Source organism: Fistularia commersonii, chromosome 1, assembly GCF_037954325.1.
Source record: "Fistularia commersonii isolate RoL2024-O1a breed Wild chromosome 1, RoL_Fcom_v1.0, whole genome shotgun sequence".
Lineage (NCBI taxonomy): Eukaryota > Metazoa > Chordata > Actinopteri > Syngnathiformes > Fistulariidae > Fistularia > Fistularia commersonii.
Genome location: NC_141284.1, coordinates 19,905,031 through 19,929,644, shown reverse-complemented (window position 1 = coordinate 19,929,644; position 24,614 = coordinate 19,905,031). Strand labels below are relative to the sequence as shown.

Sequence of the window (24,614 nt, the reverse complement as noted above, 5' to 3'; positions counted from 1 at the left end):
TTTATTCTCCTTAACTGTAGCCTCACCCAGGAGGATCATCAGAGGAACTCAAGCCTTACTCAGCCTTATGAGAACGGGGGCATTCCTGATTCGTAGCTCAACGAAGCAGATAATTTGTCCACATTATATTGCACTATCGGGTGCTCACCAACATAATCCAACATAGAATGAAAGCTCCTTTTGATTTGTATACATAACGCATGCTTTGATATTTGAAACTGAGAGGTACTCATTTATTTGTAAGACTTTCAGTGTCCTGTGTATGTCACGTGATCTTTGCGTTTCAAATAGACCATTAAATCTAAAATTTCTCTGTGGTGCAACAATTATAGTGCTCTATTTTATGTTAAATAGATAAATCTTACATCATATATATATATATATAAAATATTAATTTTATACATATATAAAATCAGATGCCGGCTTTGTGCGACTCATTTTCATAAAGCCCCTCCAATGTCTGGGAGAAAACCACAGTCACTGTTATTTAGGAACTATTTTATTTATGAAGGGATAGAGAAAAAAATAAGGTGCAATAGAAGAGCATCAGCCAGACTGAAAGCAAAGGTGGAGAAGACGGACGCGAAAGCAGCTGTGGTTGACTGGTTTAGAGACACCGAGGGACCGAGGGACAGGAGGCAGAGCTGGAGGCAGCAGAGATGTAGATGTGGAGGTTTTCCTTAGGAGTGAGGAGGATGGAGAGGATCAGGACTGAGTCCATTAGAGGGAAGCAGATGTTGGACATTCTGGAGATAAAGTCACAATGAGATGGTTTGGACATCGACATAGATGGGATGGTGAAGATCTAGGTAGAAGAATACTGAGGTTGGAGGGGGCCTACTGGAAGACCATAGAGGAGGTTTATGGATAGAGGGACAGACGACAAGAAGTTAGTTGGTGTGAGGAGAGGATGCATGGGAGAGTGTTAGATGGAGTCAGGTGATTGGCTGTGGGTTAGATGGCGGCAGATGATTGGCTGTGGCCCCTGAAGGAGCTGCCGTAAGGAATGGAATAAGGGAGAAAATTATTTTATTCATGAAACAATTGGTTTTGGGGAAAAAAAAAATCAACTTGTAAATGTCTGGGTTTCACCTTACTTTTTCTGGTACATAATCCAAAAGAAATAAAGCAATAGTAAATTAAGGGACATTACAATAAAGCAGACCCCTCAAGAAAACATGAGATCTGATGCAGAGAGTTGCTGGGACTTACATCACTCCTGCTGTCAATGTCTCTGAACTTGTCCAAATGCGCCTTGACGGCAGCCAGGTTCTCCTCCTCCACGTAGCTGAACAGGCTCTGTACAGCCAGCGAGGTCATCTTCAGGGACGTGGTCGTATCCATGGCTGGATGTGGAACACCTACGCGCCACTGCGGAACACGGACAGACAGTCTCAGCGGGAGGACAAGGCAAACTGCGATCTCCCGGGTGGCCAAGCAGAACAAAACAAAAACTGCGTGAGAAGCAGGATGTCAAAAAAAAAAAGAAAAAAATCCACAAAAGAGGGCATTTAAAGGAGTACAAAGGAGTGCAAAGGAGTAAATAAGTACTGGCCAAGCCCAACTCACACGCACCAGCTCTCTCACAGGGCTGCATATTTGTTGGAGTAAGCTCAGCCAAGTCGTAAACATCTCAAATTACAACGGAAACAAGATTATTTAAATGCTTTTTGAGACCAGAGGGTATATTTGCAATATAATCTCACATCACTCGCAAATACATCCCCCGCTGGAGCTGGGAAATGGACAGAAGCACCACAAAAAAAAAAAAAAAAAACATCAACCATTAGGATGCATTAGGATGCACTTGTTTGATGTGTTCAGTCACGTATTGCTACTGCAACTTAGGATAATGATGACTGATTATGTTTAGGAGCTACTTTGTCCAACTTGCTGACCGCTCGCGCTGAGGACATGAACCGGATTGGTCCGCTCGAGATAACATGGGACGAGTAAACATAAAGCTCGGTTAGGAAAAAGTAAAAATCTCTGCAATCAACTGTCTCTGGACTCATTATACTTTTTACCCTTTCAACTTGAGCATGATCTGAGGTAATTGGTGCTTTCAACTGCATGTCAAGTTTACTTCAAATGGGACTCCGTGGAACTTTAGCATCCATTTGAAGAAAGGGGGGTTTGGCTGGATTACAATTTTCCCCTTAAAAGAATGAAAGAAACTGGCTTGCAGAGGGAAAGAAGAGTGAGCGAGCAGTTGATCAGTCGCCTTTATCTGACAAATAAATTTACTCTCTGAAGAGATTGAAAAGACTTTTGAGTGACTTCTTCAAACCTTTTATCACACAAAAATCACATTTGTCAATAGTACTAGGAAGTGACTCCCTCCGATATTTACAGAAAATACTACCCTTGAACAATAGTATAACTGATAACTGATCAAACATGCAGTTACGGCTAAGAGAAGAGAGACTCAGCCAGTCAATAAAAAGCTCATTAATGATTCATAAGATCGGGCTTTTCCATCATGGTGGGCCATGACTTTCAGCCAAAAGAGGGTAGAATTACACAGGTTACCAAAGGCGCAGCTCAATATCTTTGCATAGTCCATCAGGCCTGCCAGTCAGACTTCAGTCAATCAATGCTTATATTGTCACGTGTCTTTTTTAAGGTTAGTTGTAATGATGTGGCCCAAAATCAGCAAGGAATCCTTCCATTTTTAAATTTAAAGGTAAACTGCACATCTTCAGTCAAGAATCACCTGCGTCCTTTACCCTCATTGAGACTGTATCAAGGATGAAAGAAGAACAAGATATCCTTTGTTTACAGTGGAGGCAACAAGCCTGTTGACACACCCTCCTGGCTCCCGGTCTCCCGGCACAATAGGGGGACGATGGCGCCACACCAGAACCAATCAGTAAATAAACTCCCCCTCGCTCTCTCGCCTCAGCAATCATCAGGTTGGAGCACAGGCACATCCTTTAAACGCATCACTTGATGTGTGTGGAGAAAAAACGAGAACGACCCGAGCAAAAAAAAAAAAAAAGAAACACTAACGAAGGATGATAAGGATGGAAAACACAAGATCAGTAAGAGTAAACTAAAGGAAGCAGTCTTACCTCTGTGTAAGGTGGAGCATACAGTATATTTGGCTGTTAAACATCACCCTATCCTCTGCCTTCTTACTCACACACAGTATCAACAAGCACTGCCAAAGTCTGGCTCAGCATCCCCCCTTTACTCCAGACTGAATATTAGATGAGGGGGGCCGGCCTACGCCCATCCCTTGCCAACACAATAGCCCTCCATTCAGTACATGTGCAGGCTCATCGCCGTCGGTTACACACCAAAGGGGAGAGATGATTAAGATGTCGGACAGTTTTGTTCACCGCTGTTTCTTCACGGCATACGGGGTGATATATTTAGGTCTCATTTGGAGAACATGGCACTGACTCAGTTAACTTCCCCAGGTCGGTTGGAGTGACTTAAGCTAACCTAAACAGACTAAAATGTCAAATAAAGGTGGAAAATGTTGACCTGTCGTGAGATTTTCTGTTCCAATAGTTTTGAATCAATAAGCACATGAAGAGCAAGCTACATTTTTTAGGATCGTTTTTCCTCAGCAACAATTCTCTCCTGCCGTCCTCCTCCTCATCTGCAGTTTTGCCTGAACAGTTTTCAAGCAACAGCTATTTCTGTACATAATCTAACAAGTATTGTCTCCTTTCCTGCATTTAAATGTACTGTATTTACTTCCTTGTTTGTTGTCATTTTAGGTGACGACTGACATACTTCTAGATCATTTTTCATTCATTTTCATTTAATCTTGCATCAAATTTTCATTTGATCTAAACCTGCTTGTCAATCAAATCAAAGAATTTGACAATATTATATGTCTTCTATTTATATTTATGGAACCAAAGTAGATTTAGAAATCATCTGTTTCTCCAGAAAACTACGAAACTTAAATGTTCAGCTTACACTGCTCGAGAGATCAGGAGTAAATGGAAGGTTACTTATGTGCGCCAAAAATGTAAAGAAAAGAGAAAATTGAAAAGTATTATTCACAGGCTTTTTTATTTGCTTGGTGTGCTTTCAGGTATATTATTGGTAACAGGTTCTGAAGCCATTGACAAATCCGATATACCGAAATTTGCGGACTACTGAGCGCACCTCAATATAAGCCGCACCGGCTACCCGATTGCAATCTCGGGCTTCCTCCTGCACACTAAAACTGTCAAAGTTGTCTTCTTCGCTGTCGGAGGTGAACGGACTCAGAATTTCCCGGTCATTTCATTGGTCCGATGTGACGAGGATAAATGTTTTAGCGGCGTGAAGCTTGTTACCCTCTCCCCCTAAAAAAACAAATATTAGCCGCATCGCTGTTTAAGCCAAAAAAGTCACGGCTTATCGTCCGGTAATTAATTTTTTATATTTGTAATATTTATCAATTTTCCCCATTTTAAAAGCTTCATGACTGGATGCAGGTAATTTTTATGTTTTCAATGACAGTCAATTTTCAGTGTTTGTATGCAGGAGGCCTCAAGTTGCCAAACCACATGTGCATAATGTCCCATCAGCCGCTGAAATTACATCAAAAAGCCATAAGAGTGCAACCATGTCCTCAATAAGGGTGAGCAGGAACAGACTTTCCCCCAGCAGGCAGGGAATTTGCAAACAGGTCTGCCTTCTCTCAATTACTTTACACTCAGATAAGTCATGAACTGGAATGTGAAACAATTGTTTTCTATTGCATACTGCAAGGAAAAGCCCTTTTAAATCCCATTTTGGAGTTTGCGTTCACAGACATTGACCCCGTGTCACCGCAGCCCCTCTAATCTCCTCCCTGCTGATGTGTAAATACAAACGCCGCGATATTCTGATAAAAGCGATCAAATTGCTTCCACGTCAGCTGGAATGCAGATGCAGAAGCAAGCAGTTTTACACCAGAGGCTCGGATCTCTAACTGCAACCAGTCAGCTCTTTAAGACCTGTCGTGAGAACAGGACACCCAGGCTTGGCCCAACATGCAGGTTTAATGTTGGAGGTTGTCGGGTACACCGGGAAACAAAAACCCCGATGCTGTTTTTAGTTAAACAGATCGTATTTAATGTTGAGGAGTTGTTGTTTTAGCGCCGGCTTTGCTGTTTGACCGCGTAGATCGATAAATGTTCACAAGAATCTGTTCTGACCATCAGCTGAGTGATAACTACTTTTTAAAACATCAACACATTGAGTTTGGTATACTTACTCGGATTGGAAATACTGCTTCAGCTATAGACAGTCTATGACTTGACATACACAAAGGTTCTGAACACAAGCACTACTTTACATAGAGACAGTTTCTGGATATAGGTACTTCTTTACAGAGATAGTTTCCGGCTTAAAGTACTACTTTACAAGAAAACAAAGTTTCTGAATACAATTCTACTTCACATAGACAGTGTTACTGACTTTGAATACTACTTAACAAAGAGATAAAGATTCTCAATAGAATTACTACTTCACCAAGAGACAACATTTCTCTATATAAATATTACTTGACATGTAGTTTTTAACTTAAAATACTACTTGAGAGAAAAAGACTAAAAATGTTAATACTACTTCACATAGAGGGTTTCTGGCTGAAAATATTACTTAAGAGACAGTTTCTGAATATAAATACTACTTGAAGTAGACTTAAGGTGCTTTACTTAGGATACTACTTTAAAAAGACAGTGTTTCTGTCATAAAACACCACTTTACACAGGGACCAAGTTGAATATATATACTGAATATAAATGCTACTATACTAAGAAACACCGTTCCTAACAAAACTGTTTTAGCACATTAGCCGTTGTGCTGTTCCGCTGCTGTCAAAAAAGTTCACTTGCACGTCACGTGACTACCGATGTGACTCGGGGGAAAGTTAAAAAATCAACCACAATATATTTAGTCATCAAATATATTTTCTTTTCTTCCCCAAACTCCGAAAGGTAGACTAAATACGGGGGTTTTAACGGGCAAACTGACTACTTTTTGACCGTCGCGAACAGCTCGGGTAGACGTAGCTAGCTACGGTGACGGAGAGAATACTAGCGTTAGCTTTGAGCTGCTGCTGCTACAACAACAACAAGTCCCGGTGCTTCCTATTTTAGGCCCCGCATCTGAAGCGAAAGCCCCGCAAAGCGCTGCGAGTCGCCCGCTCACCCCTTTCCGTCAGCTCCCGGCTCCCTCAGCTTCGCCCGGTCCGGGGGAAAACCTCATAAACAGCCGTTCTTCTTATCATCATCCGCCGACTTTTCCCACCTCTTGTGTGTGTATTTTATTTCCAACGTTAACCTGCCAAGTATGGAGTCAGAGGCGTGTCGTCGAAAAGAGAAGTGAAAACATTAATAACGGAGGTAAATAAAAAGACAAATACATAAAAACAGCCAATCAATTCATATGCGTGTGGAAAAATAACGTATTCCCACACGTATTTTATTTACCAATGACTTTTCAATCGCTTGGAACACGCTCAATTTGTCAGAACAATAACAAGAATAAACCCTGTCAGCTGTTCAAGGTGGAGCAGCAGGAGGCGAAACAATTAACTTAATACATAAACCTTATTGATGAAATGTAAAAGTTAAAACGTGAGTACATGCTATAAAGTCAAAGAAAAACAGTTTTAAATGGTTTGATATTTTATTATCTTTTTAATATTTCTAGGTCACATTTTTATGTGCACATGTATTATTTTCAAAGATATATTTATATTTGTTGTTACTTGTTTTTATATTTTCATTATTATTTATATACAAACATTTAACAACGCCAAAAAATTCTGTCCGTCCATCCATCTGCCACTTGTCATGCATTCAGGGTCACAGGAGATGCGTAAGCCTATCCCAGCTGTCATCGGGCGGGAGGCAGGGTGCAACCTGGACTGCCTGCCAGTCCATCGCAGGGCCATATACAAAGACAAACGACCATTCACTCACTCACTCATTCAGAGCAATTTTCCCAGTAAACCTGTGGGAGGAAACCCACGCAGACACGGGGAGAACATGCAAACTCCACACAGATAGGTCTCCTTGTTGGAATCGAACCAGGGTCCTTCGTGCTGTGAGGCCAAAGAGCTAACCACTGCGCAGCCCCCCAAAAATTCAACGTATGGTATTAAGAAATCCCTATAAGTTACATCAGCTGCTCCAACTCCCACTGTGGCTACAGTGGTACCAATGTGGTGGAGTCCACACATTGATCCATCTATTTCCATGCTGTTCCTTCCTCTCTCCATCATCCTCTCGTCTCACAACATCGAAGCTCCTGTCCTCATTCCCTCCATCCATAAACCTCCTCTCTTGTCTTCCTCTAAACCTCCTCCAACCTCAGCGTCCTTCTACCCAGATCGTCACCATCCCTCCTCTGTCCAAACCATCTCAGTGTGACTTTATCTCCAGAACATCTACCAAGTGCTGTCCCTCTGTTGGACTCCTTCCTGAGCAGTCCGACAGACTCCTCCACATCTTCATCTCTGCTGTCTTCTCCTCAGTGTCTCCAAACCAGACACCATGGCTGCTCTCACCTCTGTCTTCACCACCTTTCTGGTCCTCTTTTATCACGCCTGACACTTTTCTCCACCCTTTCCAACTCGTTGCTCCACCTCCTCTCCACCCTCTGGACTGTTGACTTTCCCACCTTCTCCATCTCCACCCTGTAGCTTCACTGTTTCACTCGGGTTCCTCTCGTCCGTACACAAGTATTCTGTTTTGCTTCTGTTTACCTTCACCCCTCTCCTTTGCAGAGCATACCTCCGTCCCCCCAGACCTTCCTCCACCTGCTCCCCAATTACACAACATATGTCAGACAATTTCAAACATGCCAACCAACTGTGATTGCTATTTTGTTTAAACATACAGAAACTTGTTAACATGTAAAATTCAGATGCAAAAAAGGCTCTTGACAAAGAAAGACAGATAAATATAACTTTCCCTTCAGGAACAAAGAGGAATAAATCAATGTGATAGTGTGGACAAGAGTAGAAGGAGGAAAACACAACACAAATAGGTCTGAAAGTCAGAAGTTAGGTTGAATGTATTTTTACAATTTTATTGGTGAATATAGTAATTCCCATCCACATTGTAGTTAGTTTGCTCATGAAAAAATGTGTTGAGAACACATTTTTCCTCTTTATGTTTGCAACAACCAGGGATTATTAATTTCTTTGAGGTTAACATGGGGATATGATATGTCACAGGGGAATGCTGCAAATACAAACCCAGAACTTTAAAGTAATAAAATGTCAAAGCCAACAGAGGATGATGATGATGATGATGATGATGATGATGAATGTGCATGTCCACACTATGGGGACATTAAAATTTGTCAAAAACAAAACTTATAAATATACAAACATACCAAAATGTAGGCTAGCGCTTCCACCTCACTGCACGAAGGAACCGGCTTTCTGTGTGGCAGTTCCTCCAATGTTCCCCGGTTTCCTCTCACAGTCCGAAGACACGGATATTTAATTGAAAATAAAATGGGAAAATTGCGCTTGTGCTAATAAGAGTGAATGTGGTCTTGCGATTGACTGGTGAGCGGTCCGGAGTGAACCCCACGTCTCACCTGATGGCAGCTGGGATAGGCTCCCGCATCCCGCGACCCTCAGTGTAGAATGAGCGGTGGAGAATGAATGAATGTTCCCGGCCCATCAGATGCCTTCTGATAAATGTAGATACTAGAAACAAATCGATATAAAACATTGACAGGCCAAGACATACGATATCAATAAGATTATCAGCAGGAGAGCAAAATAGTTCACCAAAACTAATGTAACATGAGTATCTTCAGAATATTCTTTGGAACTATTATAAGAAGCACCTTGCAATTGATAACTCGCATTATTGTGCCTAAAAATGTGTGGATTTTGCATTGCTCCACTGTTGGGAACACTATTTGCACTTTCCCCTGTTGGCTCAGTCTTAATGGCTGCTGGTGATGATCTTTGGTAAAAGAGAATCGGCACCTAGTGTTGTCATATTTTGCCAAGATAACGTTGCATTTCCGGACAAAGAAGACATTCATATTTCAAACACTGGTGTTGGTGTTTAAAAATAATTTCTCTTTATTTTGCCACATAAATCAGAATTTTAATGTACTGTTATACAAATCTTTCAATAAATTTCCTTCTGACACAAAAATAACCATTATGTTACACAGGCGCGCGCGCACACACATACACACGCACACACACACACACACACACGCAGGCACACATACATAAAACAAAAATGCGCCATTCATGATTTGGCACTTTGGACATATGGAGCAGTTTGCATTGATCTGCTGGTTTTGGTGGCCATGCAGTGCAATAATGTTTCTATGTTTGTAGAATGACATCCCTTTACCTTAGGTGGGCCGTACTCGCCTAAACAGGGCCCAGGCTACAAATAGTTTACTTGAGACCACATCGACATGTACGAATCACATGAATACTGAATACACACTTAGTTATGGCAGGAATATGCAAATGTTAGAAAGTATTTAACAGAAATGTAAAAGAGGTCCATAATTGAAAGCTCCGCTTAGCTGGTCTGTTACTTTACTTCAGACAAATGCACCAGACCAGTAACTGACTACTTCTTTTCCAGAAAGAAAAAATGCACAACTCTGGAAGGTGCACGGCGGTCCTGGGCTTGAACACCACAGGCGTATTCCAATTTTTGAAAGGATATGTAAGAATCATTGGACTGTTTCAACAACAATGAGGTGCCTTCACAAGTTTCCTTCTCTGCACCACTAAGCCTGTCAGAACATATCATGAAGGTTGCATGGGGTGGGTGGGGGAGTGTGTTGTTTAGCGTAAACCGGATGATTCAAAAGGCTTGAAGTGAGGCATGACGAAAACAACATGAGGAGCCAGTGTTTCTTACACCATACAGTAAATGCACCCTGAAGCATCCCCTATTCTAACATAAGTGCACACAATATGAAATAAGACCATTTACCACCACAGCTGGTCAATGTCTTTGAATTTGTACATTATTATCATGTCACACACATAAATGACCATCAGATTCCTAAAATGATATAGGCAGATTGCACACATTGTAAATGTGTAGCCTGAATGTGCTTTCACGCGTTGTATGTTTGTCAATTTTTAAGCTGTTTATTTTACATTCAGTGACTTGTGATTATTACGGCTACAGTGTTTCTTTGATGAGTTGACAAAGTGTAACTGTGATCGAACCGCCGCTGAAACAGTTTAGATGTCCAAGAAATTCAACAGTGATGTAAACAATCCACTGTATCATACCAATTTGTCATTGTGAGACCGGTTGGGCTTATGAACGATGAAAAATTAAATACTAAAAAAGATCTCACATCCCCTGTACCCCGAAAAAAAAAAAAAAACTTTTAAAATCTTCAAACTCACAACAGTGAACAGACTCCCTTTGAAACACACATTTATCGGAAACTGATGATTCATGTTTACCAAAAGAAAAGAAAAGCAGCAGATATGAAAAATTGAAGGGAACCGAAATCCACAGAGAAATCGCCGAAGTGCCTGTTTTTGACTTTCCACAGCTAGATACCAGACAAGATCGGAAATTCCACCGCGGGAATCACATTAGTTCATTAATTTAAGCAATGTCAATTTATCTCAGACAGAACGCAATAAGGATGGTGGTCAGATAGTGTTGTCACAAACATCTAAACACAAAACACGAGTGAATCCTTCTTGAGCAAAGAGGTTAAAAAAAACACCAAACTCAAAAGATGTTCTGAGGATCCTAAGGCCTGTTTGAAATTGGCAGCTGATGATAAAGGTTATGTTTCTCTTACAACAACATGTTTGCCTTTTTTTCCACAAAAAACAAGAGGCTAATCCAGACAATGACAAAAACCCTCCACATACACACTCGCGCTCTGGTTGTGGACCTCGACAACGCACAGGTGGAGCATCCAAACGGTCGCTTGGCCCGCCGTGTACATAGAGGGTTTAAGGCAGCTTGGAAGTCAGTTAATCTTCTTTTTAACTTACACAATGTAATGTAACCACTATCACTCGTTAGTTTACACCACCGCGGCCACTGTTAAATCTTGGTCTCTTATCCATGTCAGAAGTATGATTGCTGTCATCCTTGCTACTGGAAGTTTTGACAGGATGTTGACTTGGGATTTCTGTCTGTTAAAATTCTTAGTACATCCAATATTTGGTTCCTTGTCAAGTTAACAGACTCGCCACACTCCAACTCTCAGCGGGTTCGAGTTCGTCTGCTGCTGAAGGGACTCAGCATGGCCGTCCTAGCCTCTCATGTGGCTCTTTCTTTCTGGTTGCAGTTGTTCTCTGTGCTGTTGTGGCCCACCCGGTTGTCGGCTAAGTTCTCCTGTAGACAGTCGTGCCGCTCCTTGGCCTGTTGGCGTCTTGACTTCACGGGAAGGGCCACAACCACCAGCAGACATAGAAGATGTAAGCAGAAGTACCATGACCTGCGGACAATCCGGAGCAGGGAGTGTTAAAATGACATGTTGATACTGTTGCAGAAACAATGTCCATCCAGTAAAAAAAAAAAACAGTAAAAATGTGGCCTAGACAGAATAAAACCCAATGACTTTGGCTACATTGGATTTACTTTGTTTTGCCAGTGATGAGATATTTTACAGTCTTGTCAGTAAAAAAGCTCCTGCCTGCTTTGACTTCTCTCCATTTTCTATATTGATTACTGTCTTCCAATCATTTGTCAATGGGACATGAAAGTAAAAGCTGACAATGTACCGATCACTTTAATGTGACTTCCTTCTTGCCACGTTCTCGATGATTTGTTGACAGTTTGGGTAAATTAACGCACTGTGACGTCGTATATTGCGGCATCGCCATCACGGTTAGTATCGGCATCGGCATCGGAGCTACTCGATCATACCCACCTGTAGAATTTGAGCGAAGGTCCCACAGCGAGCAGGACAAACGGCACCACCGTGTAGCTAATGGCTACCTGGGTCCACGCCCACGTGATGACGTCATAGACACACTTGTACGAGTCGGACACCAGGAAATGCGGTCTGATGTTGTGCCTTACCTGGAGAGAGATTTGCAAAGTCACTAAATGTCGGACTGCGCTCTACTCTCTTCGTGGTTCAGCTCCTTGAGCTGAGGGATCCTGTTGCTCTTTTGTCACTGGCTCATCCATTTATTTCTATTGGTGCATTTCATTACTCTTGAGAGAAATCCAGAGTGGATCTGAAAGGGATCGTGAGGCGCTGGCCGGCACTTCTGTGGTGCAATTAGGTCAGTGGACTCTCTCCACTCGTACTGTAGATGAGGAGGAAATAAGCCCCTGCAAGATCTCACCTGCGCGACACCTTCTCTGTGCTAGCGTTCCATCGGAACCTGCAGTGATTTGCCACGGCTCATTACTCTTCATTAATATCCACTTCTCTCACACAAGTGGAGTGAGGAGATAGGGCTTCGCAGAGGGTTAGTGGCAACCTTGGACTACTTTATTAGCCCTCCTTCTTCGCGTTAAGCGATCCTGCGGTGTGTTTCCTGCTCCGCTAAGTAGCTGTGGCGACTAAAAGGGACTGTATGTTCTGTTGGGAAAAATGAATAATCAAAATTTCCAGGAAGATCTCCTTTAACTTCTAGGGAGGAGCGAATCATAGGCCTGCAGACTTAGAGACCTGGGTACATCCGGCACATTTTACCATAACACATTCCGGTAAATCTTTATGCATAGACAGACAATATGCATGCACTCACAGCACGTGCGGCCATTGTCATAGCGATGCCGGTGAGGAAGGTCAGGTAGTAGCCGGGGTAGACCCCGTGCCACATGGCCGACAGCAGGAAGGTGGCGGCCGTGGGGTTGATGGGGCAACGCTCATAACACACCCTGGGAAAAGAAGCCACACCGTGCACGACACGTCAAAACGTTTTACAGCGATGGCGGGTTACATTTTAGCATGTGAGTGAGAATTAGCTCAGTGAGGAAAAGATCTAGATGGAGCCCGAGTGTCAAAGTCAGTAATGCATTTATGATTAAACAAATCAATGACTCTAATTTGCCTGGCAGTGCTGAAATACTATCAGAGCTTTTATTGTCAGAAGAAGTCTTTACTTACCTTTTGAGCCAAAGAGCTGTCTGAATGTTCCAGTTGTCAAGGAACATCTTGAAGCTGGTGGCAAACTGGAATCAGACCCCGAGAAAAAAACACGAATAAGAATTAAGTTGCAAAACGTCGTAAATATCATCGAGCAGGTCTGGTAATCAGGGTCTGACCTCGATGTCCAAAATCCTGAGGTTGGATATCAGGTCCCAGCGTGGGGAGCCATCTTTGTTGTACCCGTTGAAGCCGAATCCCGCCGCATTGTTTATGGCATCAGCTGCAGAGGACAAGCAAAGCTGTTTCCCAACCACAACCTCGACAGCACAAGCTCTACGTGCTCAGGAGAGAGCGGCCTGGGAAACGACTGCAACCTCACCACGGGTTGTAAAGGGGATTACATTTCAAAATTCAGCGAAGGTCGGCAGTGACGTGACAAATTCCCAGGTTCTTTGGTGAAGGATATGAAGCTGCTGCTGCTACCCTCAACCAAAATCCAAAACGCATGTTTTCCCCTGTTTCTATATCTACCCACGTAGATTTTTCTGGTGTGCGTATCCGATTTGGTTTTCAGTGATCTGTGTCCTGCTGGGAGGGCAGTGCTGACAAAGATATGCTTCTACATTGGTGATGGACAAAGATCCACCTGTTCTGGATGAGGATTCACAGTTACTCTTCCAAATGTGCATGTTTTTTTTAATTTAGTATTTTGTCCAGGCCTTAATGTGTTCGGAGACTGTTTGTTCTTGTAATGCTATTTTAAAATCAAAATAGGCCAGAAGGTCGTCTGTTCTCCACTCAGCACCAGATGGAGCTCTAATGTCAAAAAGCTGCATAACGTGGGAAAACCCTCTGAATACATGGCAGACATCTTTAACCCCGAGCAGGCCGGAGGAAGGTTCACATCAAAACCTGCCAGCTAAAATACGACGACAAGATCTTAATTGACCAATCGCGGTGCAACTTTGCATTCACGCTTCTTACTCCAACAACCCTCTAGACGTGCACGTGGCAGGGCTCTTTACTCAAGGTTATCAGCCATTTGCGTGGAGTTCTTTACTAGTGTTCAGGTCCCTTAAGGTCGTGACCTTCATGCCGAGTGAATTAGCGCTGCCTCTGACTGACGGGGTACAGCGGCAGCGTGTGCTCGTTCATTTTACTGCTGTAGGTGGCGTAACTAAAACATTAGGAAAGTAGAGGTCTGATTTTCCCAGCACCGAAGCAAAACCGCGTCCCTCCGCGTGGACTTTGGTTCACACTCACCGAGCGTCCAGACAAAGTAGTATTTCGGCCTGAGGGCCAGCATTGCCAGGTACAGGTAGACGACTTGAAGGTGGAAAGGCGTGCTGCCGATGAAGTCGTCGTCGATGGAGCGCTCCACGGGAATCAGTTTACACAGCGACAGGTAGATGGCCAGCGAGACGGCACACGTGCACAGCTTGGAGATCGTCTCATTCTGCACGCGCACACATACACAGTACGGAGCCACTTTGAGTGCGTTCACAGAGAAAACTGAAACCACTGATGCCTTCTCAGCACACAAGCAAATCCTCAGTGCAGTATGAATTAAGGATACAGACGGAACCAGGAGGCATGGGCGACGTGTCACTTAATGTTCTATACAACTTGAGTTTCTGAGCCTCTTAAGCAATACAGAGAATCACAATTAACCTTTGCGCTGATAAAACTGCTTTTCAAGTATTAACATTGATGGAGTTCATTGCAGGGGAGACATATGTACAGCTGTGTCCAATGTGCGACTGAACTTGGACCAGTGTTTACACTGCATGCCTTTGAAATTCTTTTTGGTAATCTGGGACTGATCTATACGTCTGCTCATCACAGACTGTACAGGGTTCACCTGCCGTGTGCACGTTTTCCTGCGGCTTCCTCTTTACTGAAGGGACTGATATGAATAAATGTCCGTGGGTCTGAAATGACCGCGCACCGCATCTCCATGCCAACGAGCGCGCTACCTTGGGCGACGGTTCGCTCTGCTTGTACTTTCCATTCTCCTTGCCATTGGCGTTCTCCTGGTGGCGGGGCTGGTAGCACGTGCCCTCGATGAAGGCCATGTAGTCGTTGTAGGAGCACGTGGGTCCGGCCAGGATGCCCATGAAGTTGCAGTTGTAGCTCAGGTACTCCAGCAAGCTCGGCATCCGCCTTTGGGTCCAGACATCGAGACAAGTGTGAATACATTTCAATCGGCGTACTCAAGGACATCATGCACTGCCTGTGACGTCGACTAACAGACCAAGTCAAGTAGCTGAAAGCCTGAGCTACCGGGTAATCGTCTGACAGTACTAGTAACCCGATTGGAGCTGGATCGGGGGAATACAGGCGTGGAAAGAGGCCGAAAATTGATTTAAACCACGGATAAAATCTTTGTTGTGCTGTTGACCGGTTCTCGTATGTGCTGTCATTCTGCACGTAGCTTGCAGAATCGTATTTCTCCATTAAAAAATGAAACCATCCCCGCAGGTGTCTTTTAATCACCGTCATCTCGCTCTCGCCTGCCCATATCTGCCGAAGTGAGATCGAGGTATCATTTCTTGTTTTTTTTTTTGTTTTTTTTTCTGATCTGTGTTCGGCCGTGTGATGTCACGAATTTCATCTGTGACCTACTTTCTACGTTCTCGCAGAACCCGGGGCAGCCCTCCCATCATTAGTGTGGAATACGAGGGCGGAGAAACGCTGTGATGCGAACTGGCTGGAGGTCCGTGCGGGTCACACAAGGGTGCTGAATGTGGGGTTTCCAGGATACCGAGCCTCTTAACAGCAACTCGAAATCACAGGGGAGCCCGAAACGCTGTGGCATGAAAATAATCAGCACCGTCCTTCCAGGGTGAACTCATCAGGAGTCCGAATGAAAACCAGACGGGGTTGTGTTTTTCACGCCCGCGTATCCCTCGACCGCAGCGCACATGTTAAAAACACACCTGGTTCACGTACCTGATAGCTAGGTATTTCTGACTGGGAGTGAGCTGTCCCTCTCGCTTAGTCAAACCTGGACAAAGACACAAATTTAGTAGAAAGGAATAAACACAACACAATGTAATCTATTTATAAGTAGCCCGTGTGTGTGTGTGTGTGTGTTTTATTCAAATATCTGGAGTCATCTCATAGTGACAGCAGTGATAAACGTTCCCGAGGAATGAGCTGCCGGCACCAAGCACCAAGGAGCTGTTGCTAAAGGAATAGCAACACGTGTGTGTGTGTGTGTGTGTGTGTGTGTGTGTGTGTGTGTGTGTGTGTGTGTGTGTGTGTGTGTGAGAGGTCCCGCTTCATAAACAATAACAGCCTCCCACAGCTGAAGATAGCGAGGAGGAGGTGGGGGACAACAAAAAGCGCAGCCATCATCTACATGACCCAATTAGAACTCAAATCCAGCACAAATGAAAATACTGTTAATGCCGATCTTTCCTTATGACTGTCGGATGAAGACAAAAACAGAAAAAATAAAACTAAAGCATATCCGTGCACGTGGCCGGGTGGATACCCAGCTGCCGCTGTGAAGGAGGTTTGACAGGAAAAGCAACGTTTATGTGGGGCCTCCAAACTCCATGGCCATGTCCTGTCACACACCCACATGGATTGGAGCTCTTTCTTCTGTTTTAATTCTATTACAATTCAAAAGGTCCGGGGGCCGAAAGCGTTACACTGAAGATTTAAGAATGGACGGCCGTCCGTTAAAGGAATGTGCTGATTGTGAGGTTTTGAGTCTCCACCCTGCCTTAATACCACCAGCGGTCTGGGAGGCACGGGGTTTCACATGGGGTGCCCTTCCTGACGCAGCCCTCTGCAGACGTCCAGGCTCGGGGGGCCACCGGCTCCACGCACTGACATCTACGTCCTTCCAAAAAAAAAAAAAAAACACCTGGGATGATGTCAAATGCGGCATGTGTGTGTGTGTGTGTGTGTGTGTGTGTGTGTGTGTGTGTCTGTGTGTGTGTGTGTGTGTGTGTGTGTGTGTGTGTGTGTGGGTGTGTGTGTGTGTGTGGATCCTCCGCTGAAGAGGCTGGTCACTCACACACACACACACACACACACACACACACACACACACACACACACACACACACACACGCGCACACACACACACACACACGCGCACACACACACACACACACCTCTGTCTGGACTCCCTGTCATCTCTGGCTTGCAGCAACATCATTTCATGCCAAAACGTTTTTTTTTTTCTTCTAACTCCTGTCAATTTATTGCTAGCTTGACTGTCTGATCTTCAATTCTGATTTTTTTTTTTATATACTTTATTTTCTCATGATATAGAATCCTGCAAAAAAACAGCTTTTTGTCTTTTTGTCTTTGCTTTGATGGCCGCCACAGTGAAAGAGGAGGGGGGAAAAAAAAAGAAAATAGAATTTCTCTATGATCCCAGTGCTTAAAAAAAGGTTTGTGAAATGGCCTTGGCTTTGGAGAAAGGGAGAAAGCTCTATGGTTGTTTTCTTTCAAAGTGCACCTCGTGTTGGTGCCCACTGTTCTCGTAGTCAACCAGAGAGGAGGTAGGCAGGAGGCCGCGAGTCCAGTGCACAAATGTGTCTGACGTTGTAGTTGTCTATGGAACAACAGCCAGGAGATCTGGTCCTAAGGTCTCTTTGGAGATACATGGACAGGGACGGTGACAGTGCGGACACACGGCTGCCGGCTCGTCTTACCATCGTGGATTTCGAATGCCAAGCTGGTGATCTTCTGTGTGATGACCATCATGGGCCTGGTGAAGACGAGAACAACACAGCGTACAAGTCATTGTCTGCAATTCTTAGAAATATTTGGTGGAAGCTCCTCAAACTCGGAGGGAGTCACAGTAACCGATCTCTGTAAATAATCCGCTCCTGAACAACGGAGGGAACCGCCAATCTCTTTGCCCTGAGCTGCATTTGGACCTTTCTGCTGAGGGAGCAAGGCGTCAGATATTTCCTGGCCTGGCTTTGGACTCTTAACCGCTCTGGAACAAAGCACAATGAGGAGAGAGGGCCAGCACTTCGGGAAAACACCGGACTTTTCGAGGGACGAGGGGAACGGCAGACGAGGCGGTTGAAAGACCTGAATCTCTGCCTTAGCAGGAGCGGTATGGTTTTGCATTGCGTCGCCTAGCAACTAGCCACCCCCACCATGGTGAGCGAGCAGGCAGTCCGCTTGGACTGTCAGACTGTCTGGAGGAGGGGGAAACCACCTGCGAGGGGCTACAGTCCCATCGGCGTTCCTCCCACGGACGCAGGCCGGCCATTGGACGCACTCCTCTACCTGGCTGCCGACAGCTATCGTACTCCTAGCTTTGGACCCTGACGTCAACTTTGTGCGACCACGGGCGTGGAATCCACCCAGCGGAAGGTGTTTTCAATGGAGGGCCACAACGATTGCAGAAATATCGTGTGTGTGCGAGTGAGTGGAGCTTACCCGGTGAAGTCTGCGGAGTACATCCCATAGTCAAACACATACACTCGAGTGATCTGACATAAAATCAAGTAGCCCAGTGTCACGATGAAGCAGTATCTGTGCAGAGAGGGAGGAGACAGGAGAGACAATCAGTAAAAAAATACACAGAGGGGATTGACAGTGTGATATCTTCACATCATCCGGGGAATCTTGCTGCTGCTTGGGGGAGGGAAAACAAGCTTTTGTTCATCCCCTCCTCCTCCTCCTCCTCCTCACTGTTTAAGCCATTTTACAGGCACTTGGATGGAACAAAAGACAGTGGCCCCCGCGGCCGAGCAGAGAGCGGGGTTACAAACCGGACAGCAGGGCAGAGGAGGACGGCAGCGGACAAGCGGAGCTTTGAGCAGACGTCCGGGGACGGGACTGCGGGACAGGCCCGCTGCGGGTCCGAGTCACAAGCGTCTCAATGCCGCTCTCTTGTCCCCAACAATGGCGCATTCTGCTGCTTGTGTGCGCGCAACAGGACTGCCTTTCGCGACACCCGTGTTCAAATAACAATCTGCGGATTATAAGACGCTGACAGCGGCGCTCTTAGAACACCCGGACGGTATTTGGGTTTCCTCGCCAAGTGGCTCCCCCTCCCCACACACAGTTTATGAATGATTTGCTGTAAATGTGTCTGTTGGAGCGACGCTGCCTTCAACCCTGGATTAGTCAAAGGCTGCAACTTTAACTGGTATTCTCTTCCGTAACCGCTCTGCAGGGACTTCACAATTAGAAGAAAGGAGAGGAGATGGAAACACGATGGCAGATTATCTATGACAGTCAAAACAAGAGAAGGAACATTTTTTTCTACTTCTTTTATTTGGTTTCAATTGTTCAGGCTGAAACTTTTCAAAGGCTGTCCCAGGAGTCATGACTAGGCGCCTCTCTGAGCCGAGCATCTGCTAAGATAAGGCTAAGATGCTCCTTTATCACATCCCGCTCCGCCCTCCCTTCTGGAAAAAGCATTTTAAAGAGGTTTTTTTTTTTTTTTCAAATGGCTTCATAGGAGCTGCAGGTAGGGTCTGAATGCAAACACAGGACTCAAATAAGGGCTTGACACCATGAGGCATCTCTCTGAAGGTGTGTATGCAAAGCATATCACACCCGCTCATGGAAATCTTCCCTCTGCTCAGTTTGCAAACACCAGCCGACAGCGGGCACCATTCAGGGAGTTTTTCTCAATTTCGTCCTCGCATCAGGCCGACGGTCCTGGCCTGAGTGAGGGGCGCTGGCTCGAAGACCATCGCCAGGGTGGCAGGCAGGTTCCTCGAGGTTCAGGAAAAGGAGAATCAAGTGAGGAAGCACCGCTGAGCCTTGGACACAGCTGGTAGAGATTGGGTGCACGGCAGTGCTCCCTCTCCAGGGCTCTGTTGAGCACTGCCACTTGACGATGGTGCGATATGGGAAGTCCTGAAAGGTCGGTTTTGGGGTTGTCCAGGTCAGGCACGATGTGAGAACAGCCCATTTTAACAAAAAGGCAAAGCTATTGCAGGGGTTTGCTATTGCAGCAAGGCCAAACCTTACAGTTACAGCAATACAGCCTCGTCCATGGTGACACAAAATGTGTTAAACGTTGCATTGTAAAGGAAAAAGTAAAATCTTCTTTACTAGCCGTGCATTATAATTTCAGAAGAAATTGAAGTAAAGGAATGACACGGTCGATGGGTCATTAAACGAGAGGAGAGCACAGGTGGTTTTCGGCCGCAGCTAAATCGCGTGTCTCAGCGCTTTCCGTGTAGACGGCTTTAACGGCCCTACCGGATCTCACCGGCGGGCCAGTCTTTCTGGTTAACCAGCAGGCAGGGCTGGGTCTGTAGCCAAGCCCTCAGAGCATTCCCACCCATTCAAAAACATTCGACATGTGACCTGTCAAAGAGAAGCAGGGAGTGGCTGGGCCGGCCGAGACCCCGAGACGAAGTACGCAATGAAATAGGACACCTCCCGCCGAAAAAAGCCTTTGTGGCGGGTCCGGGGCCTGGGCGAGCCTGCGTCACATTCACAGCCGCTCCCATGTGCTCGCGCCGCACTTTTCCCCCAAAGACGGGGAGTCCAAGTCGCAGACGAAAAATAGCAATAACACAAGTCCCGCTCCATTGTTCTGCTCTCGTCTTGCCGAGCTGCTCGTTCGATGCGCTCAGAAAGGACTGTGTGGGAGGTGTAATGGAGGCAAGCGTCGACAGCTCGTCCCTGCTGGGCGGTATTAGCTTTAACATTGGCTTTGGTGCGACGGTCAGTTTTAGGTGGTTTTCATTCATTCATTGATTCATTTCAACCACTTATCCTGCACTCAGGGTCATTGGGATGTTGGATTCTATCCCAGCTGCGCTAATCGCTGCGCCGCCATGCAGCCGGTTTTCAGTACCGTGCTAAATGTAGCCACTAGGAACCCAAATGTCATGAATAAAAATAAGACGCGTCCACATCCCTATCCTCCTCTTGTCTACATGCCTTGCCCAAGGACACTGGTACCCCGTGTTGCTCCCTCTGGTCTGGCGAGTGTCTTCCACGGTGGCTCTGCGGCCTTCGGTGTGTGAAAGCGCTTTTGAAACCACAAGTGTTACACAAGTGGAGGCCGTTTACCGTTTGGCTCATCAATAAAATGACACAGAAATGAATATCTGGTGAAATACAAGCCCTGCATCCACAGGTGGACTTTCTCTGGTCTCTGAGGGAGCAGAGGCGGCTGCAGATATCGGCTCTCGGATTCAGCCACTCGGCCGCTGTCACAAAAACTATTTGGTCTCTGAGAAAAAGGGAAAAGAGCCAATATTGACCTTTTTGGATCTGGGCCGACTGCTGAGCCTACAGGAAACCTGAAAATGTCAATACGGCAATCTGGTGGGGGGGGGTCAGCAGCGGTGAACGACTCCCATCTACAAACACACCCTTTACCGTCCAACTTTCAAATACACACACTAGATTCTTTTGAAGTGCAGGGAATAAAAAGCATGAGCACGAGTGTTCTGAGTCAATGAGATGCTTCTGGAAGGGAACGAGATGATTGTCAATGGTGTCACGTGTCGATGGGGGGGGTGTAATTTTTGGGAAAGGCGACAAAATCCTCATCCACTTAATGTAGACTGTGATGGAGGGATGGATTGTTAGCGCACCATAGCAACCGGCTTGACGCAAATTGCAGGACGCTGAACAAAATGTCAACATTAAGTCATTAAGTCAGTGATCTAACAGTCATTTATTCTTTCTTTCACTATCTACACCGCTTATCCTGCAGTCAGGGTCGTGGGGGGCCGAAGCCTATCCCAGCTGGGATTTGGCAAGAGGTGGGTTTCACCCTGGATCCATCATGGGCCCACAGACGGAGATAGTTTTGCCTGCATTTATCCTCTTAAACACATCCCAAATTATTTCTTTTTTTTTTTAATTCAAAAGGGAAAGTAAACAGTGAAACAGCATCCCATTCTGTCACACTGCCAAGGAATAGTAAGAGTCGAAACAGAGAGACCGGGATGAAAGTAATTAAAAAATTTAAAGAAATGTGGCCCCGAGGGAGAGACGAGGGAGGCAAACACCCTCCGGCACTCATTCATGGTCCGCGTGTAAAAAACACAGGTGAGGTTCAAAGTGTAAAGAGCAGCTCCAGCCGCTGTACCGTTTGTGGCATATTTGTCGTGCAAATCATACGTGTCGGAGGGTCAACGCCCCGTGCACATGCGAGCATGTCAGCGCGACCGGAGTCCTTTGCACCTACAGCGGCACCTTCACCTGCATTGTGGTTGAACTTTTGCTTTGAACACGTAGCGAGGGTGTGTTTTCTGGTTTCACAAGAGCTCCAAGTCAGAGGGAGCGGACGCCTCGCGGACGGGACGTGCCACGGCAGGCTCGAATCCACCCGGGGTTTCTGAAGAGCGGTAGAGTTCAAGGAAATGGGTGCTTTTGAATTTGGTGCGGAACCCATCCGTCTTCGGAGGGCGTCACATCTCGCCCTCCGCGGATGACATGCCGATTTCTTTCATGTGGCGTGTTTTGCCCATGAGGCGAAACGTGCAGCATTTACACCTGCACTCAAAACTTTTTGAAAAAAAAAAAAAATGACAGAGACAAATTTGCATGCATACGCAGTTATAAATAGATCTGTGTCCCCGGACAGAGGGACAAAAACGCAAAAGGAGACGCTGACGGAATCGGCCGGACGTTTGTCCTCTCAGGTCACGAGACGAGGTGGCCCGCGACAGCGTTGTGGTCGTGACCATTTCACAGCGTGTGTTTTGCCTCAATCCCCCTTACTTGTGCATGTGCTCCAGACCGGCGAACACGATCACGCTGTACGACAGGCCGCTCTGAACCAGGAAGTGGAGGGAATACCTGTGGAGAAACGGACGAAATGGAGAGTCATTACGGCGGCAGACCGTGAAGAACATTAGCCAGGCGTGGGCCCGGTCTGCTCGATGAGACACATCCACTCCTGCTTCGAGGCGTCCGGTGGTTTAAAAAAAAAAAAAAAAGAAATTATAACATTGGGGAGTCACGCTGTCAGCCATGTGAGGCTAGATGTGTCACAGGACTGCCTGACAGGAAGTCATCTAGCAAGGATTCCTAAACCTTCCAGCGGGCTGTCTGACATTTTGATGCAAAGTGTGTCTGCGTGAATCAAACCCAAAATTTCATCCACCGTCCTGCACACACACACTCACACAAACACACACACACAAACACAGCTACCAGATGGGGCTTTGAAGGGGGCTCAGCATGTGATGCTCCTGACATCATGCTAACCCTGAGGAGCAATGTGTTAGCAGTGAGTCAACGCGGAGGGCGAGGGCATCGAAGGGGAGCTAGGGACAACCGAGGACAGGCTGCGTGGTTTGATGGCGAAGCTCCACAACAGATTGAGAAAGCACCCAAGCCCAAGTGGGGGGGGGGGCGAAATCTCGACCTTTCCAATAATCTGGAGTTGTTTAAATTGTGTAAATCTGACAGTTTATACATTGACGCGGATCACAAGCTGGTTAGCCTGGTCCAGGAGACACGTCCCCCCTGGCAGAAAAGAACATTGACATCAGGCTGAAAAAACAGAAAGAAGAAGACAAACACATTTTGTTTATGATGCCAAAATGTTATAGAGTTTGAATGAGACGCCTATGAATGAACCTGAACTGCTTCCTCTGGGAACACGGGTCATGGTGTGCAAGCAGATGTGTGTGTGTGTGTGTGTGTGTGTGTGTGTGTGTGAGTGCGAGGGTTCTAAAAGCAAGAAGCAAACCTGACAGATTCTTCTGGTCTCCTACCACAGAAACCTGCTTGTCATCTGACAGTGACTAGCTCCAAAATAAATTAACACTGCATCATCTGCAAGGCAGCACCTTGAGGGAGTGTAGCCAGGTGCCCACTGAGATAAAAATAAGTCGGAGCGTGCATGTGTGCGTGCGTGTGTGTGTGTGTGTGTGTGTGTGTGTGCAGTGAAAGTATGACTTCTTTCTCTACCAGAGTGAAACTGAACAAAAAAGGGTGATCTTGCAGACAGTGTGGGGTGTGATCCAGGCCCGCCGGTCTCACTGTCACTCAGGTGGACAGAAAAGGCGAGCGAATGGAGGGAAACTTCTGAGGGAAAAACGGCGAAATGACTTACCAGCCAAAGCAGAAGAGAGCCAAGTAGAAGCCCAGCAGGGTGGCCACCACGTGTCTGATGAAGGGGCTGGTCTTACTGGGGTGGAGATAGATACGGAACCACACGGCCATCAGCAGGGCAAACAGCTGACATGCCACAAAGTTAACCTGCACAGGGACCGACAGGGAGACACTAGATCACCGTGGAATTACAGCAGGGTTACATTGTTTAAGAGAGAAGACATGCACATTTTACCCAAATATACAAATAGTTGGCATACATGCACGCAGGCTCCTTTTAGAACTGGTCAGTTCATGGTTTCATTCATATTTTAAGGGATTCTTTGGCTGGTTTTGTCAGCTGTCAGTGATATAATGGAGTGGCATTTCGCTCACTAAGCTTAGGCAGCATGTGATGTATTTTGCGTTACAATGAAACAGATATAGTTTCCATAAGACTTTGAGTATTCCGGTCTCCACAGGAAGAGCCGTCTGCAACCACGGTGGGACGTCCAACACTATTAACCTCTTTGCCGCCGCCTCAACACATTCAGGGAATGCAAATGGGGAAACATGCA

At 45.7% G+C, this 24,614-nt stretch overlaps 2 protein-coding genes across 9 annotated transcripts in view; both read right to left on the bottom strand.

The window, feature by feature from the left end:
- Positions 1-6,276, bottom strand: part of kidins220a (kinase D-interacting substrate 220a) — a 46,963-nt gene extending 40,687 nt beyond the window's left edge. For 5 of the 7 annotated variants that reach the window (XM_086153587.1, XM_086153605.1, XM_086153615.1 and 2 more), the window contains exons 1-2: positions 6,145-6,276; positions 1,213-1,371 (exon numbers count right to left, since the gene is read on the bottom strand). In XM_086153587.1, coding sequence (XP_086009713.1) covers positions 1,213-1,344 — 132 coding nt within the window. In that variant the 5' untranslated portion in view covers positions 1,345-1,371; positions 6,145-6,276. Of the gene's footprint in view, positions 1-1,212; positions 1,372-3,074; positions 3,158-6,144 lie in introns of those variants that run through there. The other 2 variants (XM_086153596.1, XM_086153643.1) reach the window with 2 other exon arrangements.
- Positions 6,277-9,025: 2,749 nt separating this feature from the next.
- The window catches only part of mboat2a (membrane bound O-acyltransferase domain containing 2a), a 36,439-nt gene continuing 20,850 nt past the window's right edge, over positions 9,026-24,614 (bottom strand). The window contains exons 2-13 of one of the 2 annotated variants that reach the window (XM_086153565.1): positions 24,059-24,204; positions 22,717-22,794; positions 18,448-18,543; positions 17,706-17,761; positions 15,982-16,036; positions 15,006-15,192; positions 14,293-14,485; positions 13,206-13,309; positions 13,048-13,112; positions 12,686-12,818; positions 11,854-12,005; positions 9,026-11,418 (exon numbers count right to left, since the gene is read on the bottom strand). In XM_086153565.1, coding sequence (XP_086009691.1) covers positions 11,241-11,418; positions 11,854-12,005; positions 12,686-12,818; positions 13,048-13,112; positions 13,206-13,309; positions 14,293-14,485; positions 15,006-15,192; positions 15,982-16,036; positions 17,706-17,761; positions 18,448-18,543; positions 22,717-22,794; positions 24,059-24,204 — 1,443 coding nt within the window. In that variant the 3' untranslated portion in view covers positions 9,026-11,240. Of the gene's footprint in view, positions 11,419-11,853; positions 12,006-12,038; positions 12,517-12,685; positions 12,819-13,047; positions 13,113-13,205; positions 13,310-14,292; positions 14,486-15,005; positions 15,193-15,981; positions 16,037-17,705; positions 17,762-18,447; positions 18,544-22,716; positions 22,795-24,058; positions 24,205-24,614 lie in introns of those variants that run through there. The other variant, XM_086153575.1, reaches the window with a different exon arrangement.